General features: G+C 57.3%; 1 protein-coding gene across 1 annotated transcript; it reads left to right on the forward strand.

Annotated features, from left to right (window-relative positions):
• Positions 1-1,615: 1,615 nt before the first annotated feature.
• RAB44 (RAB44, member RAS oncogene family) lies at positions 1,616-15,767 on the forward strand. Its single transcript, XM_063356849.1, has 17 exons — positions 1,616-1,781; positions 3,207-3,432; positions 3,531-3,645; positions 3,868-4,039; positions 4,322-4,465; positions 4,822-4,912; positions 5,035-5,130; positions 5,449-5,636; positions 6,036-6,084; positions 6,405-6,499; positions 7,008-7,402; positions 10,985-11,572; positions 12,081-12,162; positions 12,494-12,608; positions 13,356-13,457; positions 14,299-14,375; positions 14,848-15,767. Exons 2-17 carry the CDS (start codon positions 3,223-3,225, stop codon positions 14,933-14,935), a joined length of 2,607 nt encoding a protein of 868 aa, XP_063212919.1. The 5' UTR covers positions 1,616-1,781; positions 3,207-3,222; the 3' UTR covers positions 14,936-15,767.
• Positions 15,768-16,601: the final 834 nt, after the last annotated feature.

Consider the following 16,601-nt stretch of genomic DNA (forward strand, 5'->3'; position numbering starts at 1 on the left):
AAGAGAAGGCTCCGGGGAGACCTTCCAGTCCCTGCCAGTCCCTAAAGGGGCTCCAGGAAAGCTGGGGAGGGACTCGGGATCAGGAAGGGGAGCCATGGGACGAGGGGGAATGGCTTCAAACAGAAAAAGGGGAGATTTAGATCGGATATCGGGAAGAAATTTTTGGCTGTGAGAGCGGTGGAGCCCCTGGCCCAGGTTGCCCAGAGAAGCTGTGGCTGCCCCATCCCTGGAGGGGTTCAAGGCCAGGTTGGACGGGGCTTGGAGCAACCTGGGCTGGTGGGAGGTGTCCCTGCCCAGGGCAGGGGGTGGCACTGGATGATCTTTAAGGTCCCTTTCAACTCAGACCATTCTGTGATTCCATGTCTCCATCTCCTCGGGGCTGGAAGGGGCCGCTGGTGCTGTGGGGCCGGATCGTACCCTCCCAGGGCTGGTGCTCACCCCGGCTCTGCAGCTGGAGGCTGGGCAGAGGGCCCGAATCAATGAGCTCTCCCAGGGGCATTTAGGCTTTCCCCCCTAAAATGCATCCTCAGGGAAAGGAAAGCCGAAATTCAGTCTTTATGCAGCAGCAAACAGCTCCGGGGTTGCGAGACAGGGCGACAAACGCGAGCTCGGAGGTGGTGGTTGCCAGCGGAGCCCCCAGCCTGGCCGCGGGGCTGCTCCAGCCCCAGGATAACAGGCACCAGCTCGGCGAGGAGAGGAAACAGCTGAGCCTTGAATTGTGCCTACAGACGCCCAAAAGGAGCGGCTGCACCTGAGCTGGCTGCTGCTTCGTTAGGTTAAACAGCAAACGAGCTGGGCTGGGCTGGGCGCGGGTGGGTGTGATGGGGCAGGGCACTGGCGCAACTGGTTCCCAGCGAGTGATTTAACCAGCTCGGACGGGAGAGACGGGCACAGCACCGGCCTCCACCCCACAGCTCCTGCCCCGGGAGCCCCTGGATGTTAAGTCTAGTTATAACCTAAAGGCAATAGTTAGTATTTTTCCCTTGCTTGGGCCCTCTTCCCGATTTGCAGTGAAAATGCAGCGAAAATGGGTGCCACCCACCTAATTCTGCCATCCCCTCGCAGCCCAGAGCGGGTGCAGTCGGTGGGTTTGGTGTTGGCTTTAAAGCTGAATTAACGATACAGCCAGGAGCCTGGGAAAAAAGAAAACATCCATGTGAGGAGCACAGCCAGGGAGATCTCCAAATCCTGGGGCCAAAAAGCTTCTGCAGGGAGGCGGGGGGGGAGGTTGCAGGTTTTTTCTGTCTTTGGCAGGACATTATCATCTGTGAGTTATACGTTAATCTGTGAGTTATACATATTCGTGTAGCTTGGGTTATTTTTAGTCTTGTAGTCTTGTAGTTTGGGTTATTCGGGCTCTTAAAATAACACTTGCTGTTTCTCCGATGCTTTTTTTTTGCCCCAAACACCTTCCAGCCCTGGCCGGAACCACCGCAAACAAGGGAAGGCCGGGGGCTTGTGCCGCAGTTCCCGATGGCGCCGGCGGTGCCCTTGCTTTGGGACACGGCGGGGTTTGGGGGGGACGGTGACCCTGCGGAAGGGCCCTTCCCGCACCCCGCTTGCACGGCGGCAAACAGGAAACGTGTGAGCGCCGGCAGTTGAGTGTCACCCGAAAACGGAAAAGTCGCCTTGAGTAAGAGAGAAGATGAGAGCTCGGGCGCGGGGCAGGTGGGTGGGCGGCAGCAGCACCCCCGGCGTGGGACCCGCATCCCCCCTGGCACAGGGAGCCGCGCTGCCCCCGGCACCCATAAGCTGAGGATTCTTCTTGGGACACGGGAAAGGTAAGCGTTGCTGCTCCGGGGATAGCTCGTACATCACCTGAAAAAATAGAAAAGCAAGGAAAATAAAGGGGTTTTCTCACTGGTGATAAACCAGGGGGGGTGGGGGGGTCGTTTTCTCCTGCCCGTGGAGGGGACTGCGGCTGGGGGCCCTTTTCCGATGGCTGGGAGCAGCGTGGGGTGTTTTGGAGGGGAGGTGGGTCGCCGGGAGTCGGTGATGCTGGCGGGTGGGGGGACGGCCCCGCTCAGCCGGGGATGGGGGGTGCGCGGTTCCCATCCCAGCCCCCATCCTTGTTCTGCACCACCTTTGTGCAGTGGGCGCCCCCATGGCTGGGGCAGGTAACTGGGGGCTTCTCGATGCCTTAAACAACCCCACCTGCCCCCCGGAGCTCCCACTTCTGCTGTCTTAGAGCCTGGGACCACCATAAAAGCACCCAGTTTCTGCCCCCGCCTCACCCCCCCGCCCCCGGTGTCCTGTGGGCCTCCAGCAACTCCACGAGACCTTCTTGCTTGAAGGGGCTGATTTTGGGGCTTCTTCCCATGTTTCTGGTGCACCCTGGGATTTAGCAGAAGTGCTGTTTCACATTGCAGAAAGACGGGGGCAGAGGGCTGGAGCCAGGTCGGTGCCGGGGGGGGTCCCTGGACCGGGAGCGGAAAGCCGGCTCGAGCGTGGCCCCAGCTCTGCGTCACCTTCTCCGTGGCTGTGGTTTCCTCTGCTCGGTTTTTTGGCTTTGCCATGCAGAGAACAATCCCTCCTGGGGACGGCGGGGGGGCTGTTGGTGACGCCGCCACCCACCCAGGATGGGGAGAGGGGACAAGGGTTGGGGGGTGGGGGGGTGGAATGTCCCGTGCTCAGACCCCGCAAGCCGGGGGGAGTGATGAAAACCTGCCCGAGGTCTCGCGCAGCCTCCCCAGGGGTGACTCACGGCTGTGAAAGCCGGGGGAGGAATTTTAAAAGCTGCTGCTGAGCTCCCAGAAAGCAGGTGGAGCCACCATGTTCTACCCAGACCCCCAGCAGTGCCTTGGCTGGTCCTTTGCCGGTGTCACCTCCCGGCTGTGTCACCTCCCAGGTGGCCCTCAAGCCCCCCATGGTGCCAGTGCCCTGCGCATCCTCCATAGCCGGGCTGGAGCATGGGGAGATTTGGGGTGGGCACTTGGCCAGTGGCAGGAGAAGCCGCTTGCCCGGGGGGTGCTGGGCTCTCAGCCGGTGGGGGCGGCCGTTGCTGGCTGCAGGTCGAGGCTCCGTTAGCACCACGCAATCGGAGATAAGCGCTTCTCTTCCTATTGCCAAACCCGGGGGCCTTTTACATCAGCCAAAATGAATTTTCAGCTCGATCCTGCTCTGAGGACCCACCACAGCAGAGCAAAGAGCTCCGGCAAGGAGAGAGCTGGCCGAGGCTCAGCACCCGTGGGTTTCCCCCTCGGCAGGACCGAGCCGGGAGCCATGGCCGAGCACCGGGTGGCCACCAAGGGTCGGCGGATGGGCTCCAGCCGGCGCAAGCAGCTGCGTGAAGGCTCCGGTGAGGCACCGGCACCAGCCCCCAGCCCCGGTGAGGAGCCACCATGGGCATCCGAAATCGCACAGAGGGTGCAGGACTTCTTCAAGGAGCGGGACAAGGACCAGGCGGGGTTTGTCACCCGCTCGGACATGCAGGTAAGGCACGGGGACATCTTCTCAGGTCAAATGCCACAGGGGTGGAAGGAGACTGGATGACGGGTAGGTTTTTTTCCCCTGACTTGCTTTGTTCTTAGAAATTGCAGGAGGAGGATTTCCCGTGCAGCATGGAGGAGCTGGAGCTCGTCTTCGATGGGCTGGACACTGCCGGCACCGGGCGGTTAAGCACCGAGGAGTTCACTGCCGGGCTCCGTAAGTGCCAGCAGGCTGCCTCCAATAAATGCTCCTCCTGCTGGGTGGCACACGATGGCCCCAGAAGTGTCCCCATGCCCGGGTCTCAGCCCATGGCTTGCCTGGTGACGGCCTCTATTGTGCTGAAGTCGCTTGTCAAAGCCCTGGGGTGGGGAGTGTCGGGGTTTGGGCTTTGCTTTCGCCCCAGGCAGGCGCTGAGGGTTTGGGGTGTCTTGTTGGCAGGGCAGTTCCTGAGATCCCAAAAAGCTGCCAGGGACCACCGCCGGCGGAAAACGGCATCCCGGAGGGTCCGCTTGGTCCTCCCCAGCCCAACGTTGGAGGGGGCGGACAGCGAGGAGCGGAGACACTTTGCTGCCTTCATGGACCAGCTGGGCACAGCCAACGTCTCTGAAGAGTAAGCCGCCTTGCTCAGCACCCATGGGTGTCCTGCAGGATGGGGCAGAGCTGTGCAAGCGGGGAAAGACTTGGGGCAAAGAGCTCAGAAATGGCTCGGAGGTGCCTTTGCCCCAAGCATGGGAGTAGAGGACAGGACCATGGTCACCCCACTTCTCATCTGTCCCCCTCAGGACCACACATCCCGAATGGTGTGAGCTAAATGTCCCAAGACCCCATAGCCGGCCTGTCTTTAGGGGGTTCGGGGGGGGATGCTCACCACAAAACGCCCCTCTCCCTGCAGACAGGAGATCTGGCAGCTCTGGGTGAAGCTGCGGCAGGACGAACCCCAGCTCCTGGGGAACCTGGAGGACTTTCTGGCCAAGATGAGGCACCGCATCCAAGAAGCCAGGAGTAAGAAGAAGGCTTTGGAGGTGACCCTCAACAAGTGAGTCACGCCTGGGCAGCAGAGGGAGATGGGACGGGAAGGATGGGGACAGGGATGGGGCCCCCTGCTCACCCCAGCTGTGGAGACGTACTTGAGGAGGGAGAAACCTGGGTGCTTTCAGCATCTCCATGGGTGGCTGAAGGTTTCACTTGGAGCCAATGTTTGAGGTTGGGCTCCCTCTACAGTCCCACACGGGATGACAGAAGTGCCGGACTCAGACCGCTGGACACGTCCTTGCTGGGTGAACCCCTCTGAGCAGACCTGCTGCAGCCTGTGCATCCCATGGGCAATGTGGGGTCCCGGGGACCTGCACCTGCTGCAGCAGGGTCTGACCACCCCCACCCCGTCCCCACCAGGCATGTGGCTGAGCACGACAAGGAGGTGCAGCAGCTCTGCGAGGCCCTGGAGCAGCAGATCCATCAGGAGCAGCAGCAGCTGCAGCAGGAGGTGGGTCACCAGCTGCTCCTCTCCCCTTACCACCCACCCCAGGAGGGCACCCAGCACCCCCAAACCCCCGTGGCAGTTCCCAGGTGGGCAAGTGGGTGCTAACATCCTTGTTGCCATCCCAGAGCATGGCCCGGAGCCACCAGCACAGCGTGGAGCTGCAGCAAGCGCTGGATGCCAGCGAGAGGGAGGTGCAGCGCTTGGTCATGGCGCAGATGGAGGTGAGCTGGCCTCAACCCCTGGTCCCCCATCGTGCGTATGGGGTCTCTGGGCTGCACCTGTAGCAGCAACACGGTGTTGCACAGCTTATCCCAGTCTGTCCCCACCAGCCCTTGGTGCAGGTTGTCACATAGGACCTCTCCTTTGCCATCCCCATGCTCCCCTCCAATCCCAGAGCGTCCAAGTTGAGTTTCCCACCCACCACCCCGAGGGATGGAAATTCAGCCCCAGGTCTAGAGGAGATGGTTATCCATCGTTCTTTGGCATGGTTCTCGTGGGGGTCCTGGCAGGGTGCAAGTGTCCTGGTTGCCATCCCGCAGCTGGAGACCCGATGCCGCAGCCTCCGCAGCACACAACAAGCCGCCAGCACCGAAAACCAGCAGCTGGAGGAGAGCAACCGGGTGCTGGAGGATCACCTGCAGCATCTCCGCCAGCAGCTCCAGCAGACCCAGGGGCGGCTACAGGCAGCGAGGGCTTCGGTGGTCTGGGAGCGCACGGAGGAGCCCGGGTGAGCAGCTGGGTGACCACCATATCCCTGCGCGCATATGTGGTTTCCTTCTGGGGGCTGGAGAGGATGGGGAATGAGTTTGATGGGTCTCAGCCATCGTGGTGCTTCAGTGGTCTCCACGGTGCAGATTAATCGTGGCTTGGTGTGAAAAACATCAGGAAAAAAAACCCAGGACTGTCACCACCATGCACTGAACCTGTCATTCAAGGGCAGTGGCGGCAGAGAGGGGGATGTCCTTCACCCAGAAGAACCTGACCAGGACTGATCCAAGGGTCATAGGTCTTGCTGTCCTGCTCCAGCCCATCACTGCCTTTGGGGCTGGGGACAGCCCTGGGGCAGGGGTGGACATGGTGAAGAGGATGCAATTGCCATTTTGACCCCTGTGCTCTGTGTTTGCAGGGACGGAGCAGCGGCAGAGCTGCCCGGTGAGATGCCCCTGTCCCCACAGGTACCTCAGCTGGGACGGGGTGGGGTGTCTGGGCTCCAGGGCCTCGCGCTGTTCGGTTTGGGACTGTCAGGGAGCCCAAGAGCACCGGGTGCTTCTGCGGCAGGGGCAGCGCCTCCCCTAAAAGCTTTCTTAAACTGGGTCAGCACAGTGCCCTACGGATGCTTGGGAAGGGAGGGGGTAGCAGCACCTTAGTTCTGATACCCCCAAGATTTCGGGCAGGTACGTCTGGATGCCTGCTGGAAAGTTCAGCATCGTTTCTGGTAGATACGCTCCCTCGCCAAGAGCTTTCCTCTCTCCTCTTCCCACCCTGTTTGCTGCAGACGAGCCTGGAGAAGAGCGAGAAGCACCGCTCCGAGATGCGGATCAGGCTGGGGTCCCAGAGCGGCGAGCCCAAAGCCAAGGCAACCTACCAAGTGTAAGGGGTCCTGGGCAACGGCTGCTGCTTCAGCTCGTGCCCCCGACATCTGCGAGCCGGTACCGAGCACCCAAGTCCCCCTCCCTCCCCAGGCAAAACTCGATATTTACTCCTTCTATTGCTTCTTTCCCACCCGTCTCTCATCCCGGGGAGGAGACCTCTTACCCCAGCTTGCTGCCCTGCGTCGCTCCTGTGGCTCAGGCAGTACCTGGCCAAGAGCTGGTTTTTTCATTCCTGATAATGAGCTTGGGAAGAGGCACGTTCACTTGCTGGGCAGGATTTGGCCCCGGGTCTGTCTCCCTGGGGATGCGTCCCCTTTTCCCCTGTCCCTCACCGCCGCCTGTGTGACCCTGCGGTACACCCGGAGCGTCAATACGGTTGGGTTTGGAGCGGGACGGGGTGAGGTGGTGGAGGAGGGACCCTCCTGGTGCCAGCCCAGCTGGACAGGAGGGAGCTGGAGCCTCACATGTGGACTGGGCTGACCCCCTCCCTTTTCTGCCCTTTCCAGAGTTTGGGAAATGCCGCCGGCAGACATAAGCCTTTTGGGAGCCCCGCGGAGAGCGAGCTCTGCGGAAGAGGACCCCTTCCCAGAATTTCTGAAAGAGGAACGCTTTTCTGACCAAAGCTCTTTGCTAAGAGAGATGAATGATGCAATAGCAGCTCTGAGCAAACAGCTGAAGCCACAGGCACCGGGAGCATCCCCCGCCCCAGCAGACGCTGCCCGTCACCCCCGGGATGATGCTGAGCCCCAAACAGGGCCGGAGGCAGCCACAGCCCACGGCACAACCCCCGGAGTCGGGCGAAAGACCCTCCCCGGCCACATCGGTCACCAGCCGGTTGAAGGAGACCTGCAAGAGGGACCGGCCGCAGCTGAGCTTCGTGCTCCAGACGTGACACAGGCTGGTGCGTCTGTGGGAGCCGGGCACCGCAGGGCTCAGGAGCCGGGGGCAGAGCAGGGAGAGAGCCCAGAGGAGGCATGGAGGATGTCATTCCTGCAGGGAAAGGGTGCTGGTGTGAAGGAGCTGATGCTAAAGGCAGCTGAGCATCTGCAAGGAGCACCGGGAGAGAGCATGGAGGCAGGAGAGCAGGCACTAATGGAGGTGGAGGTAGAAGGATGGATGCAGGAAAAAACAGGTTGGGAAAAAGTGCAGCCCCCAGGAGAAGCTGAGGAAGCGGCATTAAGTCAGGGAGAAAATCTGGAGGCAGGTCTGGGGACACCTGAAGCTGGGGACGCAGGTCTAGCAGCGGGATGGCGGCTTGCCATGGATGAGCTTGGCCCGGCTGCGACTCCGGGAGAGCTCGCACAGCCCCTGAACGTAGGGCTGGGGGAAGAGGCTGATCCACCACTGGGGCTCTCCGAGAAACCTGAAGTAAAGCCGGGAGAGTGCCTGGAGCCAGAGCCACCATCCCCAGGTGAGGCACCAATGGGAGCAGCCCAGGGGGACGGTGTCATGCCTGAGGTGACAGTGGCTCCTGGCCCTGGGAGGCTGGCGGAAGAGCGCGTTGGTGCGGAGGTGCAGCCCTGGGGACAGACCTTAGGTGCCCAGGAGCTGCCAGCCCAGGCTCAGCACGGAGGGAGCAGCAGAGCCGGGGCTGAGGAAGGGGATGTGGAGGGGCCGCAGCCACAGGGTGAGTCCGCGAGGGGAGCGGCAGCAGCGAGGGGAGGGAGCCTGGGCGCGGGGGTGACGGCGGCTGCGCCACCCGCCGAGGTGCAGGATGGCAGAGCGGGACCAGATGTGGCACCGCTGGAGGCCCAGAGCAGCGATGCCAACATGCAGCTGCTTCCAGAGGTGGAGGCGGCTCTGCAGCCCCCGGGTGAGCCCGGCTTCCCGGGGACAGGGCAGGGAGGGAGCCTGGCTCCAGATGTTGAACCCTTGGATCAGGTCGATAAACCAGAGTTCGTGGAAATGGAGGCAGAGGACTCCCAGGCAGACATGAAGCTGTGTGGGGGTCCCAGCCTTGAAACCCCCCAGGGATGTCATGCAGCCCTGCAGCATGTGGAGGACGCAGAGGATGGGGCACAAGGGCTGGAGGAACATGAGCTGCCACATGAGCCTGCGCTGGATCCGCAGGGAGCAGGAGCGGGGCAGGCAGAGGGGGCTGGTGCAGGTGTGGAGCCCCCTGAGGAGGCTGAAATCCTGGACACGCTGGAGGACCAGAGCATTGATGCCAATGTGCAGGTAATTGCAGAGGCAGATGAGCTCAAACTGACCCCAGGAGGGGGCACAGAGACAGATCTGCAGCCCCAGAATAAGGCTGGTGCCCTGTGGACAGAGCAGGGAGGGAGCCTGGCTCCAGATGTTGAACCCCGGGATCAGGTTGATAAACCAGTGTTCGTGGAAATGGAGGCAGGGGACTCTCAGGCAGACATGGAGCCGTGTGAGGGTCCCAGCCTTGAAACCCTCCAGGGGTGCCATGCAGCCCTGCAACACATGGAGGAGGCAGAGGATGGGGCACAAGGGCAGGGTGAGCGTGAGCTGCCACATGAGCCTGTGTTTCAGCCCCACAGAGTGACCATCAGGCAGGGAGAGGGGGCTGGTGCAGGTCTGCAACCGCAGGAGGAGCCTGAAATCCTGGACACGCTGGAGGACCAGAGCACTGATGGCAACGTGCAGCTAATTGAAGGGGCAGATGAGCTCAAACTGACCCCAGGAGGGAGCACGGAGACAGATCTGCAGCCCCTGAGCGAAGCTGGTGCCCTGTGGACAGAGCAGGGATGGAGTCTGGCTCCAGGTGTTGAACCCCTGGATCAGGTCGATAAACCAGAACTAGTGGGAATGGTGGAGGCAGAGGACTCTCAGGCAGACACACAGCTGCGTGGGGGTCCCAGCCCAGAAACCCCCCAGGGATGGGAGGACCATGCAGCCCTGCAGCATGTGGAGGAGGCAGAGGATGGGGCACAAGGGCTGGAGGAACATGAGCTGCCACGTGAGCCTGTGCTTGACCCGCAGGGAGCAGGAGTGGGGCAGGGAGAGGGGACTGGTGCAGGTGTGGAGCCCCCTGAGGAGGCTGAAATCCTGGACACGCTGGAGGACCAGAGCATTGATGCCAACGTGCAGCTAATTGCAGAGGCAGATGAACTCAAACTGACCCCAGGAGGGGGCACGGAGACAGATCTGCAGCCCCAGAATAAGGCTGGTGCCCTGTGGACAGAGCAGGGAGGGAGCCTGGCTCCAGATTTTGAACCCCTGGATCAGGTTGATAAAGAAGAGTCAGTGAAAATGGAGGCAGGGGACTCTCAGGCAGACATGGAGCTGTGTGGGAGTCCCAGCCTTGAAACCCCCCAGGGATGCCATGCAGCCCTGCAGCATGTGGAGGACGCAGAGGATGGGGCACAAGGGCTGGAGGAACATGAGCTGCCATGTGAGCCTGCGCTGGATCCGCAGGGAGCAGGAGTGGGGCAGGGAGAGGGGGCTGGTGCAGGTGTGGAGCCCCCTGAGGAGGTTGGAATCCTGGACACGCTGGAGGACCAGAGCACTGATGCCAACGTGCAGCTAATTGCAGAGGCAGACGAGCTCAAACTGACCCCAGGAGGGGGCACGGAGACAGATCTGCAGCTCTCGAGTGAGGCCAGCTCCCTGGATACAGAGCAGGGAGGGAGCCTGGCTCCAGATGTTGAACCACTGGATCAGGCCGATAAACCAGAGTCAGTGGAACTGGAGATAGAGGACACCCAGGCAGATACGAAGCTGCATGGGGGTCTCAGCCCAGAAGCCCCACGGGGAGGGCCGCGTGGAGCAGCCGTGCAGCTTGGGGAGGAGGCAGAGGATGGGGCACAAGGGCTGGAGGAACATGAGCTGCCACGTGAGCCTGTGCTGGATCCGCAGGGAGCAGGAGTGGGGCAGGGAGAGGGGGCTGGTGCAGGTGTGGAGCCCCCTGAGGAGGCTGAAATCCTGCACACGCTGGAGGCTCAAAGCACTGATGCCAATGCACAGCCAGTTGCAGAGGCAGATAAGCTCAAACTGACCCCCGGAGGGAGCACGGAGGCAGATCTGGCACCCTGGGATGCAGCTGGGATGCGGGAAGAGGAGCAGAGCCAGATGCCTGGTTCCATGGCAGGTCTGTGTGCCGCTCACACCGCAGATGCCTGGGAGGGAGCTGCTGGTGCACATGCGTCCCCTCCAGCTGAGGCCACTTTGTACCCTGAGCGTGCCGCTGCTGCCGAGGGTCCTGCTCTGGGAGCAAAGCTGGGAGCGCTTGCTGGTCCTGGTGGGCAGATCCTGGAGGACACCCAGCCACTGGAATTACCGCAGGGAGACGGGGCTGCTGCAGAGGGGGGGCCTCTGGATGGAGCTCAAGGTCTGGAAGTGGTGCAGGGAGAGAGGCTGGAGGCAGGGACGAGTTTAGGCGAAACTCAGGATTTAGGGCTAAAGCAGGGCCATGATGACGGTGCATCTGCACTGGCCTCCCCGGTCTCCAAGGTGCCAGTACAAATCAGCACACTAAAGCTGGAAACGATGATGCAGGAGGATGTTCTCGTTCCAGATGTGCGGCGGCTAAGCGCTTCGGGACAGGGAGCCCAAAGCGAACTTCAGGAGCAGGTCTCAGCGCAGGCAGATAAGGTGAGGCTTCACACTGCTTCCCAGCAGCCGGAGGAGAAGCCGCCGCATGTGATGGAAACAGAACAAGCAGCTGCCGGACCTGCTGAGCCTCCAAAACCAGAGGTGCCACCAGCGTCAACCCTTCACACGAGGGTCCGACAGGAAGATGCTGGAAACGACCAGTTGGGGATGGTCCTCGGAGACAGCTCACTGGGGGATGCAGCCAACAGCAGCCTGCAGCCTCAGAGGCAGCTCGTGGGAGAACAGGGCGATGACCTCACCGTTGGTCAACGGGAGAAGCAGCAAGAAGTTGGGCGGAAAATGAGCCAGAAATCCCAGCCCAGCCCAGGAGAGTGGGGGGATGTGACTGCAGATGGGGCAGGAGCTGCCCCAAGGGGTTCTCCTGAGGCCTCCCCGGACCCAGACCACCTCTACAACGTGCTGTTCATCGGGGACTCCCACGTGGGCAAAACGTCATTCCTGTACCGCTTGCACGCCGACACCTTCAACCCGCACCTCGCCGCCACAGTGGGTAGGTCTCCTCCAGCTCCAGCACAGCTCCACACCCGCTGGGGTGACCTTTCACGATTCCCTTTCCACCACCCCACAAGCTGCTGGTGATCATTACGCCCATGTAATGATCATGCACGCTCATGCCAAGCATCTATACAACCTATTTGGTCACCAAGGACCAAATAGGACTACCAACTTCACATGCCTGGATGCTCACAAGCAGGCGATGCCGGTCCTCCTTGCCCTCTCTAGGGCAGCAATACCAATGGCCCTAGTGCTTTTCCCTCTGCTTTGCCTTTCAGCTCTCTTCTCCTCTCTTAACCAAACTGGTTTTACTCATCGTGAAATTAGAGCCCTTCCCCAAATCCAGCCCTTAAAAGATCTAGAAGCTGGAGGTTCACTTGGGACCAGCCTGCTTGAGCTGCAGCCTCAGCCCACACTTGCACCATGTGCCCTCTCCATCCATCCATCCTCTGTTGCAGGGATGGGCTCTACAGTATCAAAATATCCCTTTTTGTGTCTCCTAGGACTGGATTATCACGTCAAAAACCTCATCGTGGACAACAAGTGCTTTGCCCTCCGCCTGTGGGATTCAGCTGGTCAAGAAAGGTGAGCTGCCGTGCTGTCCGCTTAAGGAGAGCAACCTGTGGGTTTCTCTTTTTCTGGTAATTTACTGGAAATGAACATTATTTGTTTCGCTAAGCAAAGGAGGGGTTGTTTAAGAAGGGACTCTGGACAGTGTGTGATCTGATAAAGCATAATAAGGGAAGTAATTAAGATAAAGGCTGTTTATACGGCCTCTACGATCAGGATGGGAGCAAAATCTGGGTTTTGCCTTTTGTTGTAGACATGCGTTCCTAACTTTCCCACTGGGATTTCAGATCGCTCCTAGGCAAAAATGTCCTTAGACCGTATCGGTGACCGTTTAAAATACCCGCAGGTACCGCAGCATCACCAAGCAGTTCTTCCGGAAGGCGGACGGGGTCGTGGTGATGTACGATATCACGTCGGAGTACTCCTTCTCGGACACGCGGTACTGGCTGAGCTGCATCCAGGTGGGTGAAGCTGGAAAACCTTGTTCTGTCCCAAGGTCTGAGAACTCTGAGATCAGCATTTCCCCACCCGACCTCTGCCACCGGTTAAGGATGGACGTCCGGGGGTGACCAAGAACTTTGTAAAGGGCTTTTTGCTTTGCTTTAGTTAGAAAATATTTTTTCTTGGAGGTTTTAAATTCAGATATTGACAATTGTCACATTTTTTGCAGTGTTCCCTGGGGTAATTTGTTGATAGCATCGTTATGCTAATGATCAACTTTTTAAAAATTAAAAACTGGAAAATGTTAAAAGTTATTTTTATAACAATTTAAAATCAAGAATAGCCCACTTTGAGTCCTGGGAAACAGGAGGCAACTTGTGTCTTATTAAAAAACTTCATGGCAGAGATTTCCAGTCCAGTACAAAGTCCGTGTTTACAAACAAACGCCGCAACAAAATGGGATGTCGCCTTGTTCAGTGCGTGTAAATCCCAGCCAGAGCATCTTCTGGAGGGTTCCTGAAGTCAAACACAAAGGTGACTCACCCGGTGTTATGCCCTGTTAATAGATCAGGACAGATGATTTAAGGGGAAAAAAAATATCCCTTTCTTAAATGCTGTTAAACGCGCTTAAGGATTTAAGGTTTTGTCATTGGCCCAAATCCATGGGCATCCCTCAGGGTGCTCCGGGATGCTGCAGGCAACGTGGCCGGCTGTGATTCGAGGGAGATCCGGTCGCGCTCCTGAGCCTCCCCTCTCTAATTGCGCAGGAAGGAGCAGAAGACGGAGTCGTTATTCTGCTCCTCGGGAACAAAACCGACTGCGCCGCAGAGAGACAGGTCCCCACCAAGGAGGGGGAACGCTTGGCCAAGGTAGGTGCATGGCCCTGCTGAAGCCTGCTGTCCTGCCGTCCCCCCAAGTTAAGCTACCCCCCAGGACAGCTAAGGGTGGTGCCACCAGCCCGAGGACCTGGGGAAAGGTGAAAGCCCTTCACCCGCCTTTTGTGCCTCGGCAAAGTGATCTCTGAACCCATCTTTCACCCTGCTTTTGCCCTTTTAGTTTTGACTCAGCACCGCCCCAGTAAAACAGTTTGTGGAACCGGATCTATGAATTAAAATGCTTTCATCTCTGCTGGGAAGTGCTGCGCATCTTCCTAGCATCATATAAATAATAAGCCCACCAAGCCCTACCTGTTTTAAAGATAGTGAAATGTTTAAAGTACGATTAATCCCTTCAAATGTAGGTGGCTAATAAAAATTAGGCGAGAAGAATCACACCTTTACCAACTTAATTTCAAAGTTTACGGGATTTGGGGCAGTATCCAGTGACTGGTTTTACAAATAGAGACACCAGGACAAGGGGTTAGATGCTGTTTTTATTTTTATCTTTTTCTTTCACAAACCTGTCACTGGCAGGCACAAAAGACCTGGGAACGTCGAGTTATGTCTCTGTATTCGCTCCACTAACGGGAGCGCATCCCATCTCGGTCCATCTGCAGTGTCAGCCTTTTCCTTGATACTAAATGTTGATGTTGTAGCTACCAAAAAAGCCGGATTTCACCCTCACATTCCAGTAAACCAGTTATTGAGTTATTTGTTTCCTTGAGTCCTTCTGTTTCCCCTTGACCGTGGCTGTCCCTTGGCCATTTACTCCCATATTAAGCTATTCCAACTCAAGAATATTACAATTCTCTTCGGGCTCTGTGTCTTCCAGGAGCATCAGCTCATGTTTTATGAATGCAGCGCTGCCTCGGGCCACAACGTCTCCGAGTCCATGGTCAGCTTAATCAGGTGAGGCCTGTGCTTGGGTTTTTCAAGGTGTCCTGAATTTAATGGCCTCCCTCCTTGTTTGTTTGGTTTTTTTTTTAACTCCAAATGCTGGTGTGTTACTGTCATTTGAGACTCCCTCTGCCCAAATGGCAGGGAAAACTGGGAGCAGCGTGAGCATGGCCGGGATGAGCTGGAGAGAAGCGCTGCAAGACGTCTCCTGAGCAGTCGGCACTGCAAGGAGATTAATAAAAACCCTTCTCGGGATGCTGCTGATTTCTCCCTGGGCTGACTGAAATAAATTCTGTCTGTGATTTGATTTAGGTTGGCGTTTTTTAGCAGAGCCCAGGGTTCTCCAATCACGCTGGGCTGGAAGGCTCCTAATTCCTTTCAGCCCTGCTGAGCCTCCTTGACCAACGCTCATCAAGACAAATCGCAAAGCAATGGGAAATAGGGGGGGGGAAATATCCGGCTAATTTGCTTCCTTTTCTCCCAGGTCGCTCAAAGTTCGTGAAGATGAATTAAAAAATGAGGCAAAAGAGGTAGCAAAGCCACCCCAGAAGAAGAAGGGCTGTTGCTGGTGATGGACGGACTGCCCCCCCCGCCCCTGTTGTGATCGGAAATGGCAATGACAACCAGAAAAGCATAAAAATAGCCCTGGGGGGGGACCACCTCGTCTCCCCATGTGTCGGCCCTGCCTGATGTCCCTCGGATGCTGAGAGCAAAAGCCGCTGCGGAGGAGCCGGCTGTCACCCGTCCCTGTCCCCGCTCACCTGCTGCTGTTGTCCCAGAGCACACGAGCCCCCCGAAATACTTGTTGGGAAACTTTTTACCACTTTGTGGAGACAAAAACAGGCTAAGGAAAGAGGCAGAAAAGGAATCCGCCTGGATGCGAGATGCTGGAGCAATACTGGAAGCAGCAGGGAGAAAAACTGAGTCTTGGGATAAAAGAAAATAATACCAGGAGTCACTTGAAGACTCCTGAAGTGTATGAAATAAGGGGGTTTAGGGCTGTCAGTGCCACTGTGCAGCGGTGACTTTTGCTCTGGCTTTTTAATCAGATTGGATCTGGAACGATGAAATCTGCGGTATATCCTAAAGGCACTTTCTAAGTCTTTCCAATTAGGCAAAGCAAAGCTAATTTTTCTCTTTCCTGGTTTATCGTGCCAGGGAGCGTAACGGATCTTGACAGAAAACTACTAAAAACTGCTCCAAATGAATACAAAAGCCCCAAAAGCGTGTTCAGGATAATAGAAAGAGCCATGGGGTGGTGGGATATAGGATCAGATAAATGCTTGCAAGAGCCCTTTTTCCTTGCATTGCCCCCAGAACAGATTTTTTTTTTTTTTTTTGCGCTATTGCAGGGAATTTAAGGTCGGGCAGGGAAAAGCAATCTGCTGCACCCTGCCCTTCCGCAGCCCCGCATCGGTTTTAAAACCCAGCCTGAAAAATCTAAACAAGCACACCTCACAATTTCAAGGCTTTTTTTTTTTTTTTTTTCTTTTCTTCTTTCTCCTTTCCACAGCTTGATGCAGAGCGCTATATTTTTGCAGAGGAAGACACACAGACTAAATAAACCAGAATACAAGCGTTACATTTCAGTATTTTTATATATCGCCTGCGTTGCCTCGTCCCCAGCAGATGTAGTGAGATACTGCGCTTCCATGCGGATGTGGGGGAAATAATTCTGCTCAGATGGGCTTGCTTTTTGTCGCCGTTATTATTTATATGTATAGTATGGCCAAGTATCATAGTAGCCAGTTTCTGCTTTTTACAAAAATATAGTGACAACAAAAGTTGATTTACTAATAACACTATATAGTTTAACAAAAAAAAAAAAGGAATATCATTCTGCATGTTTCTGACTCTGTTATAGCTCAGCTTTCCAAGGAAACAAGGCTTAAGAGCTCCTGATGCCTGTGTACATGTACCTGGTTTTTCTTTCCCTGCTTCAAATGGTTTTGGAGCCCAGGGGCTGTTTTTAGCAGCCCCCCACGGGTAGCAACCGCTGTATGAATAAAGGCCTGAGTACCCGGGACTAATTAACACCCCCATTGATGGAAAAATTGCAGTTTAAGTTTAGTCTTTATCAGACGGTGACAAATCTCCCTGGGAGCCAGGTGAGAGCAGACTCTCCTGCTTCTGCTTGTCACGGAATTACGCCTTCAAACGGGGCCAGCTCTGTGTAATACCCAAAAAGCGCTCGGTGGAAAGGGTGGTGATCTGCAGACGGAGATGCACAGAGACCAC

This window comes from Chroicocephalus ridibundus, chromosome 20 (assembly GCF_963924245.1).
Source record: "Chroicocephalus ridibundus chromosome 20, bChrRid1.1, whole genome shotgun sequence".
NCBI lineage: Eukaryota > Metazoa > Chordata > Aves > Charadriiformes > Laridae > Chroicocephalus > Chroicocephalus ridibundus.